This window comes from Eriocheir sinensis, unplaced genomic scaffold, assembly GCF_024679095.1.
Source record: "Eriocheir sinensis breed Jianghai 21 unplaced genomic scaffold, ASM2467909v1 Scaffold728, whole genome shotgun sequence".
Taxonomy (NCBI): domain Eukaryota; kingdom Metazoa; phylum Arthropoda; class Malacostraca; order Decapoda; family Varunidae; genus Eriocheir; species Eriocheir sinensis.
Genome location: NW_026112085.1, coordinates 32278 through 57501, shown reverse-complemented (window position 1 = coordinate 57501; position 25224 = coordinate 32278). Strand labels below are relative to the sequence as shown.

At 39.4% G+C, this 25224-nt stretch overlaps 2 protein-coding genes across 8 annotated transcripts; one reads left to right on the top strand and one right to left on the bottom strand.

Annotated features, from left to right (window-relative positions):
- Positions 1-223: 223 nt before the first annotated feature.
- On the bottom strand, positions 224-4443 carry LOC126994142 (uridine diphosphate glucose pyrophosphatase NUDT22-like). 5 transcript variants are annotated; one of them, XM_050853390.1, is made up of 5 exons: positions 4321-4443; positions 1915-2105; positions 1462-1595; positions 1117-1259; positions 224-932 (listed from the first exon to the last, which is right to left on the bottom strand). In XM_050853390.1, exons 2-5 carry the CDS (start codon positions 2047-2049, stop codon positions 778-780), a joined length of 567 nt encoding a protein of 188 aa, XP_050709347.1. In that variant the 5' UTR covers positions 2050-2105; positions 4321-4443; the 3' UTR covers positions 224-777. The 5 variants fall into 5 exon arrangements, with proteins under 5 accessions (XP_050709347.1, XP_050709348.1, XP_050709346.1 ...); XM_050853391.1 differs by lacking the exon at positions 4321-4443 and adding an exon at positions 4197-4256; XM_050853389.1 differs by lacking the exon at positions 4321-4443 and adding an exon at positions 2679-2800 and having other exon boundaries at positions 1915-2144.
- Positions 4444-7469: 3026 nt separating this feature from the next.
- Positions 7470-19151, top strand: LOC126994141 (eukaryotic elongation factor 2 kinase-like). Of its 3 annotated transcripts, none has more exons than XM_050853382.1 (16): positions 7471-7643; positions 9783-9914; positions 11417-11561; positions 11864-12036; positions 12355-12472; positions 12721-12774; positions 12900-13075; positions 13482-13561; positions 13990-14144; positions 14546-14719; positions 15337-15507; positions 16365-16487; positions 16813-16995; positions 17210-17340; positions 17736-17914; positions 18342-19151. In XM_050853382.1, the coding sequence occupies exons 2-16, from the start codon at positions 9820-9822 to the stop codon at positions 18449-18451; spliced, it is 2067 nt and encodes a 688-aa protein (XP_050709339.1). In that variant the 5' UTR covers positions 7471-7643; positions 9783-9819; the 3' UTR covers positions 18452-19151. The 3 variants fall into 3 exon arrangements, with proteins under 3 accessions (XP_050709341.1, XP_050709339.1, XP_050709340.1); XM_050853383.1 differs by lacking the exon at positions 7471-7643 and adding an exon at positions 7673-8063; XM_050853384.1 differs by lacking the exon at positions 9783-9914 and having other exon boundaries at positions 7470-7643.
- Positions 19152-25224: the final 6073 nt, after the last annotated feature.

Here is a 25224-nt window from a genome sequence, read left to right as displayed (position 1 = left end):
TCTCTCTCTCTCTCTCTCTCTCTCTCTCTCTCTCTCTCTCTCTCTCTCTCTCTCTCTCTCTCTCTCTCTCTCTCTCTCTCTCTCTCTCTCTCTCTCTCTCTCTCTCTCTCTCTCTCTCTCTCTCTCTCTCTCTCTCTCTCTCTCTCTCTCTCTCATACACACACACACACACACACACACACACACACACATTAAAACCAAGCCTACCTTCACTATTTATAGCACCTGTTTGCTTTCCTCGTAGGGTTAGGGTGGACCGCTGGCTGCCTGCCCGCCTGTTTACCGCAGGCACTCAGGTCCACGGATATTCTAAGATAGGAGTCATTAGCACTGAGGTCAAACGAGGGAAAGTTTTTGTCTGGTTATCATTTATCGGCGTAAGTCACCTACCGTACCTTCCCTTATTTGCTACACCCAAAGCTCGCCATGCATGTACTGTACAGTGATTATCCGTCCCATGTATGTTGCTTAGATCTGTTTGATACTACATTGCTACATTGAAGCTTGACTCCGGACGTTGTTGGTGACCCGACAAGTACATGGTACAGTACATTACATTGAATAGTACGTGTATTATTTTCTTTGTATGTACATTTACAGAGGATGTCAATCTGTGCAGCGTGTCGGTGATCATTTATTTATTCATTTATTTATTTATTTATTTATTACTTTTGTCAAATTCAATACAAAGATGGAACAGGAGGAGTCGATGTTGATGAAGCACATACATGAGTATGATTTGAGATGCGTGACTTATCAATTATTTGCACTATCTCGTCAGGGGGAAGAAGACAAGAGGTTATTCTTGAGGGCCAGGATTAGAGAAGCCCGCAGGGCAGGAGTAGCCTCCTGCAGGAGCCAGCGAGCCTCTTTAAAGTGGACGTCTTCATCCACTGGCCCAGCTCTGTGCTCCACGGGTTTCTCGGAGCCTCCTGGAAAAGAATAATATGGATATCAAGTTATGTCTCCGTCTTTCTCTATCTATCTGCCTCTCTATGCAAACGTATACGATGCCAAGTTTTTTTTTTCACAATGTAATATAGCGAAATTTCTACATGATTCGAGTCATGTAAGAAGAGAGTAACAAACCAGAAGAGATGAATGGGCAGCTGTCACCTGTAAGTGTGTAGGGTTGCAAGAGGCGGGACAGATGTGCCAGAGTTGGGGGTGGTAACAAGTGTACGGAGCTGCTCTCCTCCGCCTCGGCCTGCATGCCCAGCTCGTACACGGTTGCCACCCGCTCACCGCTCACACCCAGCCTGCATTCACCACCAGCATTAGAAAGGCCTCCAATTAGAACCTGACAGGTATTCCAGCCGTTCACTGACCTCCCATTCAACGCCTTATTTGGCAACGTATTTCGCAACTGTGTGTGTGTGTGTGTGTGTGTGTGTGTGTGTGTGTGTGTGTGTGTGTGTGCGTGCCTTGCTACAAGCAAGCAATATACGCACGTGCCCACACCTGGCAAAGAACTCGAGGGTCGGTCTGCCCCCTGCCTCAAGGTTCTGAGTCACGCCCAGGAACATTACATCCCCAATGTCGCCTTTGCCGATGCCTAGTTCATCCACGGCCTCCTGGCTCGCCGACTCCCACACCTGTAAAAATCACTGAATGTCCTCCACACACCTGTGCCACTGCTACATGCGTCGCACGCCACCCAAATCGACCTCTACAGCACAACCATCACACTCACGCTTACATATATTACGATAATTTCCTTATTTTTCATTTATTACTGCTGGTGCTCCCCGGAAGATGCATAGTAAATGTATACATATAAAGATTACTTCATACTGATACAAGTAGCTATAGCTTAAAACAGTAACTATATGACTCAGCATACCATCCACATTAAGGCAAGCAATCCCATACTCTTAAGAGCACTATATCAGAGCAGCCTATATCTACACTCACCTCCTGCGCTACGGCTTCTTCTATATTTCTGGCAGCATGGTCAGGTTTCAGCGACCCGTCCGGCAAAAATATGCGACTTGGCTCTGGGTGACCCCCGGGCCTGTCAAGTGCCCCAGGGTACTCACCGGTCCACATTGCCCGACGCGTCACTACCAGACAGCCATCACAGGTGACAGGAAGAAGGCCAACCCCTGTCGGAGATCAATTTCCGTAGCATGAAAGTTGACTTCCTGGTGAAAGAAGATGTTAGAAGAGGAAAGGAATATACTAACATGTATGCGAGCAACACACGTGCCACATACCCACGGCGTCTGACATGTATGCTTGTTTATTCGAGAAGTCTTTTGCACCCTTGGCTTGCAGACTTGAGGAACTTTCAGACAAGTTGGTGCCGCACATGTCCTTGTAGCAAGTAAGGCCAAAATGCAACAACAGGGTTCCTTGCAACGCCTCGCACCCAGCCAGACGAAACTTGGATGCGTTGTACAGACGGTTGTTTTCTGCAGATTTGGTTTCCCATATACGGTCTATTTTTTCTTCAATTTCCTCCGATGTCTTGCGTCCAAAGATATCAGGTTCAAATTTTGCGCGAAGATGTGGCCGATAGATGCCAGCACCCGCACCCTCCCGTCTTGGCACCAGAATATCGATGTTGCCGTAGCGTACCTGTTGTATCAGCATCGCGGTGCAATTATCCGCCGTTTTTACTCCGGTAAGCATCAGACGCTACAAATGGCGGTGCCGACAACAACGCCCAAACTCACAGATATGTTTGCTTCATTTAGACCAAAAGAAGCCAAGCAAGAATGTCTGGGAATCGAAACCAGCGGAGTAATGTTGGAAGGCGGTGAAGCGCACAGGAAGTTTGGTACCACTGCCACCAAGCCGCAGCGGTCACCTTGATAGCAAGCGTGGGTGTATTATCAGTCCCGAGGCGACGTAGTAGGATGTTTAAAAGGCAGTGAGCCCCCTTCAGCATTGTTAACTCAAATATATATATATATATATATATATATATATATATATATATATATATATATATATATACATATATATATATATATATATATATATATATATCTATATATATATATTTATTATATCTCTCATTATTAGTATTATTCTATTTTTTATTTTTATTATTCTTAGTATTATTATTATTATTATCATCATCATCATCGTAGTAGTAGTAGCACCAGCAGCAACAGCAGTAGCACCAGCAGTATTATAGTAGTAGTAGTAGTAGTAGGAGGAGGAGGAGGAGGAGTAAGAGTAGTGGTGATGGTGGTTGTGGTAGTGGTAGTAGAAGTACTGCTGCAAAGACTAATGGAACAATAATTATTTATTTGTTTGTTTAAAAACAATTTTCCAATATTGTGTGTATCCTGCCAATGCTTATAGGTTATAGTGTTCGTGCAATCAAAGTTGTCACCTGTCAAGTGGGTTGTGTGCTTCCGTTTATACACGTGTCGAATTTGACCTTGTGGATAAAGCAAGGTTCGTGAGGCACGTGCAGGCCTTGCAGGGAAAAACAGACACTGCGCACCATCACACTGAAACAGCAGCTTTGAGTCAGCTGACGTGGAACCCTCCTGAAAAGAATGTTAGTTATGACTAGACCTCAGACCCCAGCGCGCCAGACTCCCCGCCCTATAATATAATTTTAGATTACAGATAATGTGTCACTAAGTAGACTCAGTGTCAGTGAATGTTCGTTGTTCTCAACCCCTGCTCACTTTGCTGCCCAAGCGATAGAAATTTGGCCATGGGATTCAGGAAGAGAAAAAACGATGTTTATCATCCCCTGACAACAGCGGCAGGGCGGGGGCTGAGTGGTGACTGGTATACACACAGCTGTGGCCTGTGGGGCCGTCTGGGCCTCGCTCCACGACCAGTGGAACGTAATAAGTTTTTTGTTGCTCTTTGAAAACTTTCCCCAACAGGTCCAATATAGATAAGTTGTAGTAGAGTTAGGATTCACTTACAATCCCTTTATCTTAAATATAAGAAAAATAAGACTGGTCCTATCCCAACATGCACGTCTTGCACTGTGCCTTACATAGGTCTATTTTTTTCCTCTAAAACTTTCTTACAGTAATCCACTACCAGCATTCAAGTTATAAAGAAACGAATTGTTTTTTTCTACAACCTTGAGAAGCCTCGTGTAAGCCACTGTTGTTGGGGGGTGGGGGTGGGGGGGGGAAATATCTTCCTCCTTGCCAAACACTTCTATCAGCTATCTTTGATTAAGTCAAGAAATGTCATTTCCTTTGTTTACTCACAGATAAAGGCGGTTATGCTGAACAACACAACTACCTGAACATGATCGCCGCCGCGGGGGTTGTTAACATGTTAGGTGCATACCCGCTCCCGTTATACAAAGCTAAGATTAGAAGCCACCCTCACCTTTACCACATCTCTAAGACATCCCTGCGCGGAAAGGTACACCTTACAACTTCTGACGTCAAGACTTTGACCCTCCGGCAGTGCTTCGTAACTTGCGACGCAACAGCCTACTTCACTTCTGTCTGTACTTTCACTTTCCTACTCACTTTTTCCTACTCTTGTTCATAAATCAGTAACGTAAGTTGGAAGCATACGCTGTGGCTGCACGTGGCGGCGGAGCAAGTGATAAAATAATAGGGTCACGTAGGGATTGGAAGAGGATTTCCTTATCTCTGAGTGTACCCAGCGTCAAAACGCCCCGAATTGTAATATACCAAACAACTGAAGTCGCTCTATCCAAATGACATTGATTGATCACCATAATAGGTACCCTACGATATAACTGTGCCTTGCAGTTGATCGAGGATAACTTTTTGCAAATCTTCCTGCATACGAGTCCCTTTATGCCTCAGCTTCCGCATGCCAGTCAACAAGCACCCCTAAGGACATTTCCGCTTAGTAGCTCCACGCCGCCCCTGCATCCCTGGAAACAGCATGAGCAGACTGCACTTTCCCCAGTCCACCTCGCCCCAGCCTTCACAGCCCCCACGCAGACAATATCTAAGACGTCACCATCCTTCACACAGTCTTCATGGAGTTTTATTAATCACTTCATTATTGCAAGCATTTTTATTAGGATTGTTATCATAGCATAAGGTGAATCACGGTTGATATCAAGGGACATTTACTGTTTATAGCTGACACGTTGTCATTGGCATACAAAGAAACAACATTGCTTTGGTTATACTTGCGGGTTGTCTTTGGATGTTGAGAGAGAGAGAGAGAGAGAGAGAGAGAGAGAGAGAGAGAGAGAGAGTGTGTGTGTGTGTGTGTGTGTGTGTGTGTGTGTAATAATAATAATAATAATAATAATCGGTTTATTTCGCAGATGGCAGCCGTCAGGCTGAAAATGTACATATTAAAATTACAAAGTGTAACTATATAAAAAAAAAAACAATATGAAAGGGGTGTGGGGGTAGGCAATTTACATTAACGGAGGGAACGTTGTGGTGATACGAGTGGTGAGGAGGTGGTGGAGTGCGGTGTGGTAGAGCGATGAGGCGGGAAGGTAATCCTCTTCTGGAAGGCGAGTAGGTGTTAATCCGAGGTCATCCCCAGGTCAAAAAATGCTGGGTCAGGTAGCAGCAGGTGGCCTGGGAGCAGGTAGAGGCGGTATCGGTGGTCACTCAGAAAGGGGCTTAGCGGTGAAGTGCTAATCCAATACAGGTGGCGAGACATGTGCAGACTCGCTGCTGTTCCTGGGAACAGACTGCACAGCCTGAGCAGACTGAACATTGCCCCCACCTGAGTGACGAAGCCTCCACTGCACTGCACCTGACCAGACTTCAACAGCAAGATGGGCGGGCTGGTGAGCCTGGGGGAGACCTCGGGGCGTCGGCAGGGACTTGGTGGAAGGTCGCGGCGGCGACAGACTCGGCGATCTGTGTCTTCCCGGCACCACACACGCACTCCACTCACTCTGTCAGACTGTCACCATGATATCACTTAGTGTCACAAAAAATAGCTTGCTTAGTAGTGTTTCTTGAAGAAGGTTTCTTGATGAAAGGGGAGACGGGGATGAAGGGGAAGGGGAGAGGCCAACAGGCTGGCCCCGGGCTGCTCCTTTCGGAGCGCCATGACCCACGTCCGACCTCGGTCAGGACTGGGTCACAAGGGTGTGTGTGTGTGTTGTAACGCTGTAACGGATATCAGATAGCATCAATAAGTCAGCCAAAGATGGAAGGGAAACATTGAACACGCGACATCACAGCAAAAAGTCCTTCACCATTCAGTAAAAGTGCATTCATAATGATCACAATCTTAAAACCCGCCAGTAGGAAGTAAAAAGATGAGGGACGCAGTGAACCCAACAAGATTATAAAGATATATGTCTCCTTGAGTAAGCCAAAGGATATATAATTGGTACATAAAAGTAACTGCATGTATAGATTCCAACCATGCACATGCTATACACTACTACTACTACTACTACTACCATCACTATTACTACTACTACTACTACTACGTACTACTACTACAACTACTACAAGCGTATATTAATAACCAAATGCACGTGACGAGGTATAATTCAAGAGCCACACGTGTATCTACCAGTACGTACTTGTATAGTTTTGTTTGTTTAAATATACTTTGACCTTGTTCTCATCAGCATGTGCTGCATAGTTTTCAAAAGCTTGAGTTTGTTTCATTGTTTGTGTGTTTGTTTGAGTCATTACACCTCTCACCACATATGACGTTTTGTGTAACTAATCATCAGTTATCTCCGAAGCATCTATGCAACCAGGGAGTGAATTTACCCCCAGCTTAATTCATTTACTTAACTTTCAGCTTGTTAAAGTGAAACACCCTTGATGACAACCACCTCTACTCCTTACCCTTGGCGACAACCACGTTATCACTTTATCTTCACAGCCTACAAACCAATTGATTAGGCTGCATTTCATCCCCAGTTCATATATGCCTACCCATGTGCACCTGCATGCCTTCACGTATCATCCCACTTATTAATAACAACATTGAGTTATTATGGAGGGATCAAGAGCCCCAAGCAAGCGCCCAAGTAGCGTATAATGAGACACTTCTGTGAGAGGAAGCAAACGGCCTTGAAAATGGGTGGGTCTGTCTGGGATATCTTTGGGCCCGCTTCGCCTTTTAATATTGTACCTCAAGACAAGTTCAATCACAGGTCAAGATCATGCCATCATACAGTATCATGTGGAGGTGTGGCGTAGGCGATCGGTCATTTATGTGAACCCAAGAAAGGGGGCTATTTAAAGGGCCGAAGATACTGACACGGGGGAGAGTTCATGGGGGGACTTCCTTGGTGACATCTGGCAACGGTAATGACAGTGGAGAACTTTACAGCCTCCGAAACTTTACCAAAACTTTAAAGTGGGTCACGGGTAATGCCTCAAATCTCCACCTTATTAATTACCAACACACCCCATGAATATACAGAAGGAACCATGGTGTCAATTTCCGTCTTACTGATGATTATGACGTAAAAACTCTCTGGGGATGAATATATTGAAGTGTTTGGTAGTCGAGAGCCTTAAGCAACCTTCCGGACGAGGGTGGAACGGAGAAAAATAGGAAGTGGCAGCAGCAGACGAGTTTGTGTTGTGTCGTGAGCAGCGGCGGGGCGGCGGTGAAGAGGCGGTCCTGCATTTATTTCTGTCGCCACGAGGACCGGTAGTCACGTACGCTCCTTCTCAAATGCGTATCCTGAGCTTACGGTGGGCGTGAGGAGCCAGCACGCAAAGGTAACCATGCTGCCAATGTGCCGTGGGGGGCGTGTGGCTATGTGTCAAATGTCCTGCCCAGGGTGTTGTCCCGGTGTTGTCCCCCCGGGGTGCCTCACGCTCCTTGCTGCTTCACCCTAATTCACCCTAGCAACACCCTGGGCCAGCACACACCATCATATTACTGCAGAGGACCGTGCTAACTGTGCTGTCAAGTGGTATTGTTAACACGCAATTCCGGATGTGACAAGCTGGCAAGCTCCTGAAGGATGTACCTCGCCACTTGATAACCGGTAGTAAGAAATTAGCAGGGATAGATAATGCGTTAACCAGCCTGGAGAAATATAGAAGGTGACCAGCAGGACAAGAGGGTATTTATTTTATTGCCCCTTACAAGTTTTGGTGTTTATTTCTTCCAAGAGATCTCTACACTTTCCTAAGGTTAGTAGATAATAAAGATCAAGGTTACTAAGGTTTTCCAGAGGTTTGAAGGTTAGTAGAGAATAAATATGACAACAGAAGAGTAGTTGTTTAATAGGAAATGAGTTATTGACACAATAATGCCAATTTTGACCCAGTTGTCATGATCATATTAAGGTTATTCTGTACTTGCACAACAGATTAGCCCTCAGTATGTTCAAGTAAACTAAAAAAAACTCAAATGGAAGAAACAGAACAAAATAAGGAAGCAGCAATAAAGGAAAGAAAAATGGTATTGTTCACTGATCCAAGAGTCACAAAATGAAAGAATCTGAACTAACTAACCAACAGGTGGTAGTATGTTCTAGGGAGAGTGTTGCTTCATTCACTCACCACCTCCAACCCTGATGGTCCCCCCGAACAAGCCTCTACACAGCTATCCTTTTCATTTCAATCCCCTCCAAGGGATCAGCAGCTTGCCATTAATTCCACTCCCACCCCTGAAATTTCTCGAGTTTCCCCCTCTTCCCCTCCTCCCAATCCTCTTATGAAAGCCTGTCCTCCCAATCCTCTTAAGGAAGTCTGTACACCCCGTTACTCCTGCTGAGACTGTCTCCAACATTGCAAATTTCCAGCCCAGCTTCTCAGTGAGGTTCCTGTCCCACCCTCATTCTTTTCTTTGTCATTCCCAACTTTTGCTTTTCTCCATGTTTCTCCTGAAGTTCACCCCCCCCCCTCCTTACCTTCCCCCCACTTTCCTTCCCCAATTCTCTATGTTATCCTATTTTTCCCCACACCCTCCCTCTTTCCCTTCTGTCCTTCCTCTTCATTTTTGCCTTCCTCATCCCCTTCCCTCCTTAGTCTCATCACAAGATCATTTCTCATTCCACTATTCAGAAGCTTCTCCTGCTACCTTACTATTTCCAACTGTGATTCTTCTGCTCTTCTCCTTCTGGCTCCTTCATTCCCACCATTATCACATCCTGCTGATTTTCCTTACAAAACAACCATTCCTCCATAGATAGCTACATCTTCCTTTGATGAATCCACACTTTGTTGAAATTAGTAACAACTACAATTTAACAAATAGAATAGGCTGAGGCAGCACTCCACATGTCATATGCTAGCATTTGAGGATCAATGGGTCACAAAAAGATCAGTTGACATATACGTATAGTTTGTTTGTTTGTGTGAAGATGCCAACACTCATGGCATCACTGACACCTTATTCCTTTCATGCACATCACCTCTTCCCTATTCATCACAACTTTTGCTTATATGCCTGTCAAATATCTGATGCCTGTCAGCCCCAGAAATGCTAACCAAGAAAATGTTGGAGCTTGATAAAGATGAACTCATGCACAATGATATGTAGCTATATGCAAATCAAGTCTCTGATATGAATGATATTAATTAGCTCATAAGTTTATAAAATTGCCCATGTCTGGTTAGGCTCTTATTACTTCTGTATATAGTTTTCATGTACAGCATGACATCTCTGCTTACTTGGCTGTGATAATTTTCTTAACTGTATATGTAAAATATATTAAGATTGCCTGTCATGTATGATTTACTGCTACAATGGGATAAGAGGTGCAGTAGTAGAATTACATAAGCTTCATTTGACATTCTCATAAAAACTAGGGAAATTTATTGTAGTATGCAAAATGTAAATATAGCAGACCTCTTTATGCATAGCATCTATTCTTTTCTCTGTCTGATTTCCCTTGCTTGGTGCAGTTTGGTGGTGTGAGGCAGTTACTGTAACATCATCACCATGGTGTTGGGGGATCGCACTGTAAGTGAGTCGTCGGATGACATAGACATCCGACCACTAGAGTTGGAAGACCTCAGGAGAAGATTAGAAGAGAGGTGAGTAGTGATTAAGGTGGAGAATATCCTGTACCTTGTAGCTAGAGGCTTGTTCTTTTTAACTGCGTTGATTATTTAAGTAATGCTAATAGTATTGATGGGAAGGTTATGGAACATCTTTGTCGTTCATTTGCTGAAGTGGTAGTTGCTAGTATAATCTATTAATGTATGCATAGACAGAGGACTAACCACTGATAGCTCTTATAAGCCTCACAAAAATCAGGCATTTTAGATTGTGACTCACTACCCTTAACTGGTCATGTCTCATTCGCATGCATTAGTATACTAAGTATAGATTGGAAAAATGGTAGCCACCTTATCAATCAAGTGCATGACACTGTCTCTTTTCTGCACTGAAATTAATGTTGACTACACTACATTTTCATCACTTAACCAAATGTTCTTGAGTTAATACTGGTAATAAATGTTGTAAGCTGAAAGGTACTATCTTAAAATAACATTACTTATTCTCACATCTACTTTTGCTATCACCATGAATGAGGAGAATGATTATACATATGATCTATTTTACTCAATGATTTTGAAAATCATTCAGTTTAACATTTACATAGTAGAGTAAAATATGTTTAAATACTATAAGTAGGGACTTTGTACATTGCTACTCCTTCCTTTACCCTAACCAGTCCATCGTTCTTTTATGGCCTGTTCCTAATAGCAATGACTTGGCAAAGTTGCTTAGTCAGCATTTGGTAACCTGAGAAGGCAAGTAAACATAAGAAAATAGTAAAAAGGATTTTTTTTTTTTTTTTTTTTTTCAATGATGAAAAGTCAACAGCAAGTTTTACTATTTCCTCTTAGTAAGTTATCACACCTCATTGCATAATCCTCACAGGTGAAAATGCATTTTTTAAAATGCAAAAGTGCAAATACAAAGTAATCAGATTCTCAGCTTGAAATTAGGAATTGGAGGGAAAGACAGTTTGATAAACATAAATGGAAGTCAATGCATTTGAGAATGCTTCTTCGTGAAGATGTTCTTCAATAGTGTGTTTATATTTACCTAGTTGTGATATGCATGAATTTAATCATACTCATCTCTTGAGCCTCAATCAGTCAGAATTAGTTTTGAATTCATTTATGTTTTGGATAGTACAACTGCTTTGTCCAGGCTGCTTCACTGTTCAATGCCACAAGCATACAATTATATTCAGTCATTGCCAAGTGGCTGAAGGCAACCCACTTTCTCTCCTGATGATTACCTATCAACCTGGATTATAACAAAACTCTCAAGAGAATCAAATGGGGCACAGGAGCAACGTGAGCCAATCAAGAATGATGCCACTATAAAATACTTGTCTGCTCTAATAATGGCCTGGGACCAACCAACAGGCCCCATCATGAAAGGCCACCGACACTATAAGCCCAATGTAAAAAAATGTTTATCTCTGTTGAAACATTTTTGTTTAGCTTTTGCCCACATTTGGAGATTCTGCTTAAACATGGGATATGTATATTTGTATAATGTTTCTTTTCTTTTTTAGTGATGATGATTGCCAGTCTTTACCTGGGGAAAGTTCAAGCCAGTCCTTCTCTACAGCATTTCGATTAGGCCTCAAGAGGAGGAGGGAAGAACCTATAAGCAGGAAATTTGTGGCAAAAATGGCTTGGAAAAATGCAGTTCGCAAGGTAAAAATATCAAGAGGTTTTGCTGGTTTCATCCCATACAATTATCTCCTCTGTACTGCGTCTTCAGAATATGTATATTTGATGAACACTTGTAGCATATATAATTTTTTTCCAGTTTGTATATGTTGGTTTCCATGATTTTCATAATGGATTTAAATAATTCAGTATGATTGGCACATGGAAATTTGTTTCATCATGACCTACTTTAAAGCAAATCATCAAACGTAACATCAAATCAAATGTATCATATGTAACAAATCAGTAAGTAGTTAGGGGGTAAATATTAATGTTTCTTTGTTTAGGCTCTTTCTATGCAAGACCCGTGGGAGAAGTTCCATCTGGACATGTACAAGACGGAGCGGGCAAGGCGTCACCGCTACAATGCCATGCGGCAAGCCTGGACGCAGGATGAGGTTGTCATCAAAATGGAGAAGCAGCCCTTTAACCATGGTGCCATGAGGGAGTGCTTCCGCATGTTAGTAAGATTTCTTTCCATGTTCTACCATCATGTTACTGAAAAGGATTTGCACAGGAGGAAAATGCTTCTCATGTACAGAGGATATGAAGACTTCATGTGCATATGTTCACACCCCTGAATGAAATAACAATATGAATATGACTTTTTTTGTTGTCATCAGAGAACAATGCAAAGGGCAACAAAGAGCACATCATGCCAACTTATCCAACACATACCAACATGAAAAAACATTGCTACCTCTGTCCCATACTGTGCCATTAGCACCATTTTTATCCCTCTTAAAGGTTGTGTATTTTAGATATTCTTATTCAACAGGAAGAAGCTGAGTAACTTCTCAAAAGATGACTGGGTGCGTGCCCACAACTATGTGGCCAAACGCTACATGGACACCAGCACACCCAGGGAAACATACTTTGATGATGTCAGGCTCCAGGTTAGTACTAGAAAACTGGCTATATCATGATGATTATAATGATGATAATCATCAAACTCCATTCCTCACATGAACAAGAAAGGGATCTTACTTTTGCTAATCCTTACAAACCATTATTTATTAATTTCTACCTTTGAACACAATTTTTCAAACATATATTTGATTATCACTAGTCTTCACACACAAGTACGACGGAAATAATATAAATATAGAATGCATTCATTGCTAAATTCACCTTTTCTTTGCAGATGGATGCCAAGCTGTGGGGAGAAGAGTACAACAGGCATAATCCACCAAAAAAGGTATAAAACTTCTCTTTTTACAAGAGAAATATTGTGCAAATGTATTTGACCTATGTTTGGTCTTCACACACACACACACACACACACACACACAATAATGTAATGTATATTTTCTTTTCTTGCAGGTGGACATATTTCAGATGGCCATCATTGAAATGATCGACAGGGAAGGAAGCCCCCTCTTTCATCTTGAGCATTTCATTGAGGGCCAGTATGTCAAGTACAACTCAAACTCTGGATTTGTACGCTCAGAAGCTATTCGCATGACCCCTCAGGCATTCTCCCACTTCACATTTGAGAGGTAACTTACTAATGCCATATCAAGAAAATATACCATGATTCATTGTGATGTATTTTTAACTGCAGTGGTAATGTCAATGATGTTAATTACCACACATTGAATAAATAGAATTGCCACACATTGAATAAATAGGCAAGAGAGGGTAAAGCTGCCCACGCAATCAGTTTTGTTATTTAAGGAGTGCTAGATCATATTAAAGCAACTTGATATGATTTTAATATTAATTTTGTTAAGAATGCATTTGTATAATTGTGCATCAATAAGCAACTGTTTTAAGGTATTCAATTGACATTAACAATTTATGTAGAGTAAATATTTTTGTTAAGGGTAAAAAAAAATCAATAAGAAATCCTTATCCTCATGTGGCAGGTATGTAATAGTCATGATTTTTACCAATTTTCCGCAGGTCAGGCCATGAGCTGATAGTAGTGGATATTCAAGGTGTCGGGGACCTGTACACAGACCCTCAAATCCACACCAGTCACGGTCAGTAGAAGAGGTCTTTTCTAGTTAATTTAACGGATTAGGTCTTTTTTACCGGATTCCTCTAAGTAAGTTATTCTTAAGTCTGTATACTGTAATCAGCTCTCCTCTCTCTCTTCCAGCTTTATCAATTACATATCTTTCGATGTTTCTTCATCAGTTAGGACTTCCATTTGTGCCTATTCTTTGTATTCTTTCCAGTCTCTTGAGGTGTTTCTTCTTGTGAGATGACCATACAACAACAACCACACAGTCTCACTATCACCAAATGCAAGTTTTCAATATAAGTTTGAAATGCTAGGGAATATTGTGTAGAGCTTTGTGTCTCTAGCCTGAGTATGTCCAGGAGCACTGTAATGTACATATCAAGCAGCTCCACTCTTATTTACCTCTACTTATTGTATAAATCATGTAATTTTTCATTCTTTCAGGAGATGACTATGGGGATGGCAATCTGGGAACCCGTGGCATGGCCCTTTTTCTGCATTCTCACCGTTGTAATTCTATCTGTGAGAGCCTCTGCCTCACTCCTTTTGACCTGGCTCCCTCAGAGATTGAAAGTACCAAAACATTTACCATTGCCAAGGTAAGTGTTTCCTTTGATTCTATGTGTGTGTGTGTGTGTGTGTGTGTGTGTGTGCGGATGTGCTAAAATAAATAAAAAGTGCTATAGTTTCATGCTGCTGAAACCAATTTGTTTGTAAAGAATAAAAGTATCAATAATAATCAATAATGAGATGCAGTTTGGAAGTAATTTTTATTCAATAATGTAACATACTCCATTCCAGCAGCCACTTCTGACTTGCTGTGAATAACCCTCATTTCTCACCGTGAGCAAGCTTATCACATCATTCTAGAGGCTCAGAGCATATTGTTGGAAAAAACAAAAGTGAATTTCTTTCCCTAAGCTTCCATTCTTTGTATTATGCCATAAAATGGATGGGCATTTGCACTTTAATACTTAATTCCATTCTTGCATTTTTTCAGAACGCCTACCAGACTAAAGTTCGAGGTACTGAGGAAGTAGTACAAAGTCCTACATCAGAGGAGAAGGAACACATTCAGGAATACATTCGTCTCCGCTCCCTTTCATCGGGATATCATTCAGGAGATGAGCGGCCTCGGGTCAAGCTCACTTCTATCAGCTCCTTGGACTCCTTGGTAACTATGTCCTTCTCATTATTTGTCATATACAAGAATGAAAAGAAGTGCGAGTTCATGTTTGGCCCATTGCATTTGATGTAGCCATGTTTTTTCTCGATTTTAAACACACCACAGAAACTTATAATAATGAGTAATTATATTTCTAAATACATAAGTGACTGTTGACACCATTGCAGTTTTGTTACACAAACATTTTCTATTTAAGAAGTAAGAAAGGAACTTGTATTTCATACTGAACTTACTGCAAATGACATATTCATTGATATTACAGAAGTAAGGCACAGGTCAAGCATTCCACTGTCCAGTTTTTTACTGTTATTGCTGCCTGTACTCCAGTTCCTCTAGTATAGTCATAGATATATTCAATGGACAGAGAATAGGGTATGTGAAATAAGATATTTAGAGTAGTAATGGGCAAGGAGTGTAAGGTCAAGTACTTTTAAGTTCAAACTGAATGATAAATGTATTGTGACTGTCCATTATTGTAAGATGATCATCCTCTCAGTAACAAACCATTGAATAATATTAATGGTGGTAGTTATAATAATAGTAATGATAGTAAAATTAGCAATAACATATAATAATTAGGTTCTACATATTACTCCACATTCTAGGAGAGTGATGACATGCTCATGTCTGAAAGTGAGGACTCTCTAGTGGATTCTGCCAAGCAAGAGAGACGCTACCACCAGAATTACCTCAAGGATTACCATTCGAGGATTCGCCTGGACTCTATGACAGACTCTGGAACGGATACAGAGACACGAGAAAAAGATTTCCTACAGGTAAGATTTCAAGTAGCGTCTTATACTTGAGCATCCACGGACTCAGTGTTATTAGTTTTATGAGATACAAAGAAACCTTAAAAGTAGAGTAAAGGAGGGATGCTCTGTAGTTGTGGAGACTGTTGCTTGATGTTTACTGAGAAATATATATATATATATATATATATATATATATATATATATATATATATATATATATATATATATATATATATATATATATATATATATATATATATATATATATATATATATATATATATATATATATATATATATATATATATATATATATATATATATATATATATATATATATATATATATATATATATATATATATATATATATATATATATATGTTATTTTTCATTACGTACCCTCACAAAAATTATTTATAAAGGTCAAATAACTTGATCAGTTCCATTAACTTTACATTTTAAAAAAAAAAGGAAGATTATTTTGAGCTGCTTAACACTTCCCTGCTTTATCTAAATCAGTTTATTTATTTATTTCAGGAGAATCCACACAAATATAATATTAATTTCTTGGGAGCTCATACATGAAAACTGAAGAGATTGTATTATTTATCTTAATTGCATTGTCATTTGCCTCTTCCATTTCTAAGTTATGTTCCCTTCATTTGAGGTTTGTTGTTGCACTTAGGTCACATATCCAATGAGAGGTAGATGGAGGATTAATGTGTTGATCTCAGGGTCCCCATCCCATGTTTGTCCCTTGTACTTGGCATTGCGCACTGCACTGCATTGTGTGAGATTTTTTTTTTTTTTTTTTTTTTCCCTCCATATCAAGCTGGAAGAATTTAATGATGCCATGTATCTGTTTATGCATTGCAGTTCAAAGAGTTAGTACAAAGGAAGGCTCGTCCCTCACATGTGCTTGGGGAGATTGAGCATCGCAAACAGTTGGAGCTACTTGAAGAAAATAGGAGCAAAACCGGAGGCTCAGTCCTTGGGCAGGTAAGTCTTGAAATGCATGCTGGCTTTGAAAGTTTAAGTTCTGGTTTACCCACCTATCTCCCTATAGCCCTAAACCCCTATTCTCTCAGGGTACTGGGTGGCAATGGGAAAAAGAGCCTACAGTTGGACCTCAAAATGATGCCTGCTGGTATCACTGCTTCTCAGTGCTATTGAATTACCTTTATACTAAATTTATGGGACTACTAGCTTTCTCTTCATATACTGGTGTGTCTTATAACTTAAATGTATGCTTGCGAGTATTTTGTGATAATGATGATCTTCCTCTTGCCAGTTTTGTACCATTTTAATTGCCTTTCTTTTACAGATACATTTGGACCTTGCCAAATATCATGAACTGAATAGATTTGTGGAAGAGAATGAATCGTTTGATCAAGAAGCTGCCATGTATCACCTGAGTCAGGCGGCGAAGTGTGACTGTTTGGAGGCCATTAAAACCATGGCACAGCTTCACCTTGGTCTTCCACATGACACTCTATCAGACATTCAGGTATAGTGTAGTCCTAGCTTTTCCACCCTCATCTTATATTATAATTGTAATAGGAAGAACCATTGAAATAAAATCATTAGAATTCCAGTGCATTTTAACCCCTAAATGACGAGGGTGGCAAGCTCTCTTTTGAATACAACTCATTATCAATGCTGGTAGATAAGTTCATTATTGAAAATGAAACCAGCAAACCAACATAGTCCTTTTTTTATAGTTGGACGACAACAAATGTGACGTGGAGATTGGGTTTGACTACATGTTGACAGCAGCAGAAGCCAAGGACCGACCAGCCATGATTTATGTCTCAAAGGCTTTTGAAACAGGCATTGGACTGCCCAGCTCAAGGTAACTTTCTTTTTACATTCATGAGAGATTCATTTTTCATTTTACTTTTATTTATCCAAAAATTCAGGTAAGTTAACTGTCTACCTATTTTTTTAGATATTTGTACACATGTGATGTTATATGTTCTATAATACTGTAAGGTGCCTGTGGTCACTGAGGTGTATTAAGCATAATAGAATGATTGATTTTTTATTTCTTGAAGTACAGTAAAAGTTGATTGATCCAGTTACTGATAGTCCAGCATGCATGTTTTCCCCTTATACAAATCTAAGATCACAAATTCAGATGTACCAACAGGAGTGAAAGCAGGAGCTCAATTTATTTTTAGTTAATTACTTTTTCTGTTACTAAGTTGTTAAATGTCAAGTGATCATTTTGACCCCTTCTCCCCATAGGTCTCAGAATTGGAGCAAGGCTGTGTACTGGCTAGACAAAGTGATAAATACCTCTACACAGGATGAAGAAGGGAACTTCGATGGAACCATGGATGACCCGCAGTACCAACTAGTGGCACGACAAGCCCAAATGTACCTCACCGGTGGTTATTCCTTAGAGAGGGATCCTAATAAAGCTGGTAAGGGAAATATAATGGAGCAGAGATTCTAGGCAAATTAAATGGCATGGCCACCTGCCAGTCAGAAAACTGCATATTGACAGTTCTGTGGTAGGTTTTAAACTTTTATGTTTTGTGGGGTACTGCAATGGTGAAATCTACAGTTGTGAGAACCACCTTGGTGGACTGCAGTTAGAATATATGGCCACATGAATATAATGAAAAGATGAGTAATGAAAATAATTCAAGGCATTGATATCAGTGTCTAAAGGTTGATGGGAGCAATATGGTGACTAGAAATGCTTAAAAAATTATAGCTAGCATGAAATAGAAAGGTTATTTAGAATTATATACTTAAAAATATATGCCTGAAAGAAGTTTGTTATATTCCTCATCTAACTTAATGTGTTGGGTTTTTATTAACTATTAACTTTTTTTTCCATTTTAGGAGAGCTGTATAGTGATGCAGCAGAACTAGCAACAGAAGCCATGAAGGGAAAGCTTGCTGCCAAGTACTTCATGCAGGCTGAAGAGGCGTGGGCAGAGTGTGAGGAGTGAGGCAGCCTCACACGGTGATATTATTGGTTGGTGCTAATTACTTCTCAGAAGAAGGAGAAATAGCCACTACTTCATGACAATGCTTCCTTGAAAAGGCTTGTATAGTGCTCTTTTATTCTCATGAAATTAAAGATTCTATGCAGATCTTGATGTATTTAGAGAGTACCTAAATTTCCTTTTTTTTTTTTTTTTTTTTTTTTTTTTTTTTTTTTTTTTTTTATAGGGGAGGCCTTTTAGAGGGCTGTGTTTATGGATATGTGAATGTAGACATTCATTCAAGTGGGTGTTTTGGTTTTCAAATTTACCAAAACATATTGTCCTGAATGATTAAACATGTGAAGTATAAACATAAATTAGATTAAGAAATGTTGGCATTACATTGTACTGAGGGAAATTTCAACATGACGGCAGTGGAATTTGAAAAATCTGTGTTATTATGTAGCTGGGCACGTGGCACTTTTTAAGACTGGCAGTAGTGAGAACAGCACTGGCCAAAAAGCAGTACTGGCTGTTGCAATAGCACTACAACTTTTGACCGATGGTACCATTAATAGAACTTTCTAGCAGTATCTTACTTTTTTTACTACTTGAGTCTTTCCTTCACCCTGTGTATGCAAAAATTGGTAAAGATTGGTTTTATAATCATGTCTCTATTCTGTTTCCTACTTTACAAATGTTCTGTTGTCATATATATATATATCTTTTACTGACCTTCAAACCTCTTGGGAAACTGTAGGAAAGAGCCTAGATGAAAGTAATTGTGAAAACAGCAATGAAATGGGTAAATACACATGGCCATGGGTGGCTGAGTAACCCAAAGCATCTTAGGTTTATACAGTTTATCATTATTTCCACATTTATTTTGATCTCATATTTTTCTACAGTTCTCCAAGAGGATTAAAGGTTAGTAAGGAGATATACATAACAACAGAAGAGCACTTTATAAGGTATGATAAAAGATGTAGGAATAATAAGAAAATCTATTTTAACCTATCTCAATTGGAGAGCAGTTAATTAAAACTTTAAAAAAAGGTATTTTCTCAATTCTCTATATTTCGGCACTCACAGCACATTCAGTTCCTCACCTGTCTAATTTCTCTCCAATACGCATCCACTCTATTGACTCATTTCAGTGGTGGCCTCCCCCTGACACCCTCTCCCCTTAATCCTGCAGTCATACACTCTTCACATTAATTTTTATCCTGTCCAGACCATCCCAGAGCACCATCCCAGAGCACCATGCTTCACACATTCAACCACTCCGTAATCCACACCCTTTGCTGTCACACCTAAACTCATATTCTTCTTCATCACTTTCTCTATTCCATCCTGACACACCACATTCACCTCATATAGCTCATTTCCATTCCACATATTCATGATTGCTGTGCTACATTCCGCATTCATTATTTCTGATGCACATGACAGAGCTGAGAGGATAATACTGTTTCGTATATCTTTCTCTACTCTTATACTCAATATGGAATAGCCATGTTGACAATCACACAACCCTATCTCACACCCACACTAACACCAACTGTCCCTCAGCTTCCCATTCACACATACAGAGACATTCATATCCTTGTAAGAAGACCTGATCCCTACAAATCCTTACAACATCCAATAACCTGCCAACCTTGTCCTAGGTCTTCTCCAGGTCCATTAAAGTAGCAGACTGCTTCTAAACCTTCTCTAAGTACTTTTCAACAATCATTTTCATTGCAAAAATCTGTTTGGTACATTCCTTCCCATTCCTAAATCCTCCTTGCTATTCAACAAATATTTTTTCAATTATTTTCGTTGTCATCTCCTGTAAAACCCTTCCATACACCTTTCTGGGCACAATGAGTATGCTTATTCTCACATAGCTGTAACAGTCATCCTCACTCCCTTTTCTTGTTTACAGCAGCGCAAGGATAGGTCTTCTTTAGTCTTCTAGCCTCTCACCTGACTTCCATGCTAGGTTAAATATCCAGAGCATCCTTTCCATAACTATGCCTCCATATTTCAGTGTTTCTGCTGTAATATCATCAGTGCCAGGGGCCTTTCCTGCTTTTAACTTCTTTATTGCATCCAGTATCTCTCATCTCTCCACCTTCCCTGTGGATATGGCTTCCCTACCTTGATTTTTACTTCCATGTTGATCACTTTTGCTCTCCCTCCCATACTTTCAATCATCATGGATTCAAAATGTGTCATCCATACCTCCCTTATCTCCTCATCCCTTCTAAAGAGCACCCCATCACTCCTTTGTTTTGCAAGTATTACTTTTCTCATTCAGTTTCACAACTATTGTAATTTATGAAACTGATTTTTCTGAGTTTTTATTCTTTCCTTATCTACACATGAACTAGCAAATTTCTTCTGTTATCCAGAGGAAATTCAAATTTGATATATGCACTAATTTCCAGAGTAATTATCACAATCCATTCAAGTACTGCTAACCTTTTTTATAGGTAAATATCGTAAGTCAATTGTTTCTATTTTGAATTTTCAAACACTTATAAACTGCTGAGATCCACAAATCTTAGCTTTCTAACAAGTTGCAATATTCAGTAAATCAGAAAGAATGATGAATGTATGCTTGGCTACTGCAGTTTGTGTTCATAAGTTTTTAAAGTACCTCAGCTGATGTTGATCTTAGCAGCAGAGTAAATGCTCTGTGATGTACTCTTAGACAAGGTTGAGAAGTTAACAAGAAATGGAAGAGTAGGCAGAGGGTCAAGGGAACCAACAAGGAGGATGTAGATGCCTTACAACTGATAAAAAAAAGAATTGGTACCTGTTGCATGGTGCCAGAAGGGAGCTTTTTATACCAAAATTTTATCAGCACTTGTATATTTTAAATACATAGATCAGTGGTTCTCAACCTCAGGTCACAACCTAAAGCAAGGTTGTGGGGATCGTAAGTAGGGTCATGAGGGGCCCTCAGACAAACAAATAAAAAACAGTTTTTATCATAAAGTAGTAAACAGTAATAACTACTAATTACTACAGAGGGATTCATATTCATGGTTTGTGGTTATGGATTAAAAAATTATATGGAGATATTTAGAAATATTTCAAAGTTAAACATTCATTTGCCTTATTTTATTATATTACTTAGGTCATGGCTGTATTGTTGGGGATATTTAGGGTCGCCACCAAAAGGTTGGGAACCACTGGCATAGATAGATAAACAAACCAGTGTTCAAACACTCTAACTTGATAGCCAATGTATAACTCAGGTGTAAGATATCAAATGGTGTCAATGACAACGTTGTGCTCATATAATGCTCAGTCTAAGTGGCAATGCTGGAAATTATCTGGGGGTTTGTAAAACTGCACATTTCATTGGTAATATTTCTTCCTCTGCTCAGAAGGTCCTTTGTTTCATGAAACTCTTCCCTCCATCATCCTTATGCAAGAAATGGAGTGGTGATGACAGTGTTTTGCAGTTTATATATCACCACATCTATGTAATTTTGCCTTTCCTTACTCCATAACATAGTTTGTTTTGGTACCTGAAATCTATGAAACTAGTGGTAGTATGAACTACATAGCTCATTGAATATAGTGTTGCAGTTTTATATCGTACGTTGACAATGTAAGATTATCTGTACTCAGTGAATATTGCAATGACTGAATTATCATTCAGATTATATGTCAAAGGAACTTGTGCCAAGCAGCATTACTATAGATCAAAACTTGTTTACATTATCTAGAAAGTAGATAAATACTAAAAGAGATGAAAGAATCTTAAATTATGTGGGCACAGAAGTTTCAAAGGCTTAAATTTTCTGCTGAAGCAAATACTGTACATCTGGTGGGTACTCAGCAGTCACTCGGTTATCATTTCCAGTGACTACCATTAGTCATATTTTCAAGCCAAGGCTGCCTCTATTTATACATAATCAATGTCAGAAGGGTTCATCTATCCACAATATAACCCCAAAGGTGGCCAGATGATGAAAAAAGGCATTTTGGAAATATGAAACACATATACAAGAAAATAAGCTGAACTGACAGAGTTCCTTTATGACCTGTACTGTAACATTATGTGCATTTATTGTATATTCTGTTGGATTCAAATTACCAGCTTCATATTATTACGTCTTGCCCATCAAGGCTGGCATAGTAATATAGTAATTCCTTGTTTCAGAAATTTTCATCCAAAGAAAGACACCCCAGTAGGCTATGAACCTCCTGAGAGGAACCATAACTGTATTCATAAAATCAACCTCATGCTTGAAGACATTAATTTATGCAGCATTAATTCCAATATTTTTCAACAAACAAAAGCACTTGCACAGCCATTGCCCCTAGGTTATATTCAGTATAATAAGATATATTCTTTCTTCTAAATCACTCATATCTTGATATATAAAAGAAATTATGTTGTATTGAAATGACCCCCACTGGCATGCCTTATCAACTAGTCTGAAAACAAGCCTTTAGTGAATCTAAACTAGGTTTGCAGAGTAAGTTGATTTCTTATATATGCAGAAAGGTGAAGATGAATGTATTTATTCACCTACTTGTGGTCAGTTACTGTATCTTACAGGAGAGTCAAGCTCATAAGTCATAGGTCTGAAGGTTACCTACTTGCCTTTGGCACTGATGAAAAACCACCCTGGAAGGTGGAACACAACCCCCAACTATTATAACATCTGGTACCTATTCACTGCTGGGTGGACAGATGCATGGGTGAAAGGAAACTGCCCATTTGTCTCCACTCCACCTGGGAATCAAACCTGGATAAGCCAACCATGCTAACCACTGCAGTACAGAGAGAGAGAGAGAGAGAGAGAGAGAGAGAGAGAGAGAGAGAGTGTATATGTGCATGTCCATGAAATTCCTCTTCACCCTTTCATGTAGACAGTGATTTTAATGTATGCTATCCACGCTGCAGAAGGTTTACACCAATGATAACACGAATAGGGATGTAGTCCATGTGCTCATACACTGCCCTCGTTTTCCTCTGCACTAGCATTAGGGGTATTAGTGTAAATATATATATATATATATATATATATATATATATATATATATATATATATATATATATATATATATATATATATATATATATATATATATATATATATATATATATATAGCCATCACTTATAAGTATGGAAGGAACTGCTTTGTTTCAGAACTTAATGATCCATGAGATATCATTAAGTGTTAATGGAAATGTTGTGTTTAAGGTTATTTTCTAGGTCTGGGCAAGAGTATGTGCAGATGTGCAGAGTTGCCTATATTTCCCAGCCATCTTTCCTTCTCTTATGAGTTTATTTTCCCTTCTCTTGTCTCATTTTTTTCTCTAGTGAAGCTATTTTGACTTTTTACGTTGCATTTGCAGGAAGTTTGGTTTATTATGGTTGTGGTGGTGGTGATTGTAACTATGGAATCTTACTGAAATGGGGACTGAAGGAAGAGATGTGCTGGGGAAGGCAATGCACATAAGAGAAATAGGATAGAGGAGAGAACAGAAAACACATTGGAGATTTCTAGGAAAATTAAATTTTTGTAAACAATGGCTGCATATGTAAAAGATGTATGAAAAGAACAGAAAACACATCTATAGGTAATAAAAAAAATAAAACTCGATCTTGGAAACAATGACCGATCATATGTGAACGCAACACCTCTGGAAAGTTTTTGAAGGGATCAAAATGGCTGAGATACATAAAGATCATGTATAATGTAGAGTATCAATATTTTAGATAAATTGTATGAGCTTTCATATAACAACTATAAGATTTGTAAAGATCATATGCTAAACTAATTTATCAGACAACTTTTCAGTGACCAAGGGGAATTATAATTTTTTTGTTTGTTGCGTTTGAGTGATCTGGGTGTCTTATTTATCCAACCTTCAAGAAATATACTATTATGGATATTAAACAAATTAAGCTATATATATATATATATATATATATATATATATATATATATATATATATATATATATATATATATATATATATATATATATATATATATATACAGTGTATTATCGTTATTACTGTTCCATATGATCTGTGCAGTGTGAGTGATATCTGCTTGATTACAAAAGTAAACTGTTGAATTGTTTCTTTGTCTCATTCCTCTTATTGGACATATTTGAATTAGTAAATACATCAAGGTAACATAATCATACTTTCTTATCTATTGTTTATAAAAATATCCAGGAGGATATGAATTAACCCTCTACGGGCTCTACCCCGGGACACACCTAGTACTACTGTCCGTTACGTGTGGCATCGGTTATCACAGAATGGGCCTACCCTCCCCAACTTTCCCCAGGTAGCCACTGTTCATCGACCAACCAACTAGGTGAACTGCATGAAAATCCCATCAGCTTCTAAATATACGTAGAGGCTTTTCAAATAGGCGAGCTGAAGCGTAGAGAGAGGAAGAGGAGGTAGAGAGGAATTAAAGAACTAAGGCAGACCAAGACGAAAAATTTAAGGCGTCAGAGGGAAGGAAAGGAGTAATGAATGGAGGGAAAGGAAAGAAAAGGATAGGCCAGAAGGACATATAACGAAAGATTGAGATAATAAGGACACCTAGAGGAAGAGAGAGAAGGAGGGGAGGTAGAGAGGAGACGAAAAGGAGATAGAGGAAAGGGAAAGAGTAATGAATAAAAATAATGAAAGGAAAAGGATAGGCCAGAAAGGCAAACGAAAGATATAGGGATGAAAAGAATACCTACAGGGAGAGAGCGAGAACGAGAGAGGTATATAGAGAGGAGACGAGGAGATAGAGGGAAGGGAAGGAGTAAT

Bases quoted from the DNA above. Each gene is read 5' to 3' on its own strand.
- LOC126994142 (XM_050853387.1), bottom strand. From the start codon at position 2,634: ATGCTTACCGGAGTAAAAACGGCGGATAATTGCACCGCGATGCTGATA. The intron at 2,106-2,216 runs GTATGTGGCACG...GATCTCCGACAG, and splicing joins ATACATGTCAGACGCCGTGG to GGGTTGGCCTTCTTCCTGTC. The intron at 1,596-1,914 runs GTGAGTGTAGAT...TGATTTTTACAG, and splicing joins AAGAAGCCGTAGCGCAGGAG to GTGTGGGAGTCGGCGAGCCA.
- LOC126994141 (XM_050853382.1), top strand. From the start codon at position 9,820: ATGGTGTTGGGGGATCGCACTGTAAGTGAGTCGTCGGATGACATAGAC. The intron at 15,508-16,364 runs GTAAGATTTCAA...TATGCATTGCAG, and splicing joins GAGAAAAAGATTTCCTACAG to TTCAAAGAGTTAGTACAAAG. The intron at 17,341-17,735 runs GTAACTTTCTTT...TTCTCCCCATAG, and splicing joins ATTGGACTGCCCAGCTCAAG to GTCTCAGAATTGGAGCAAGG.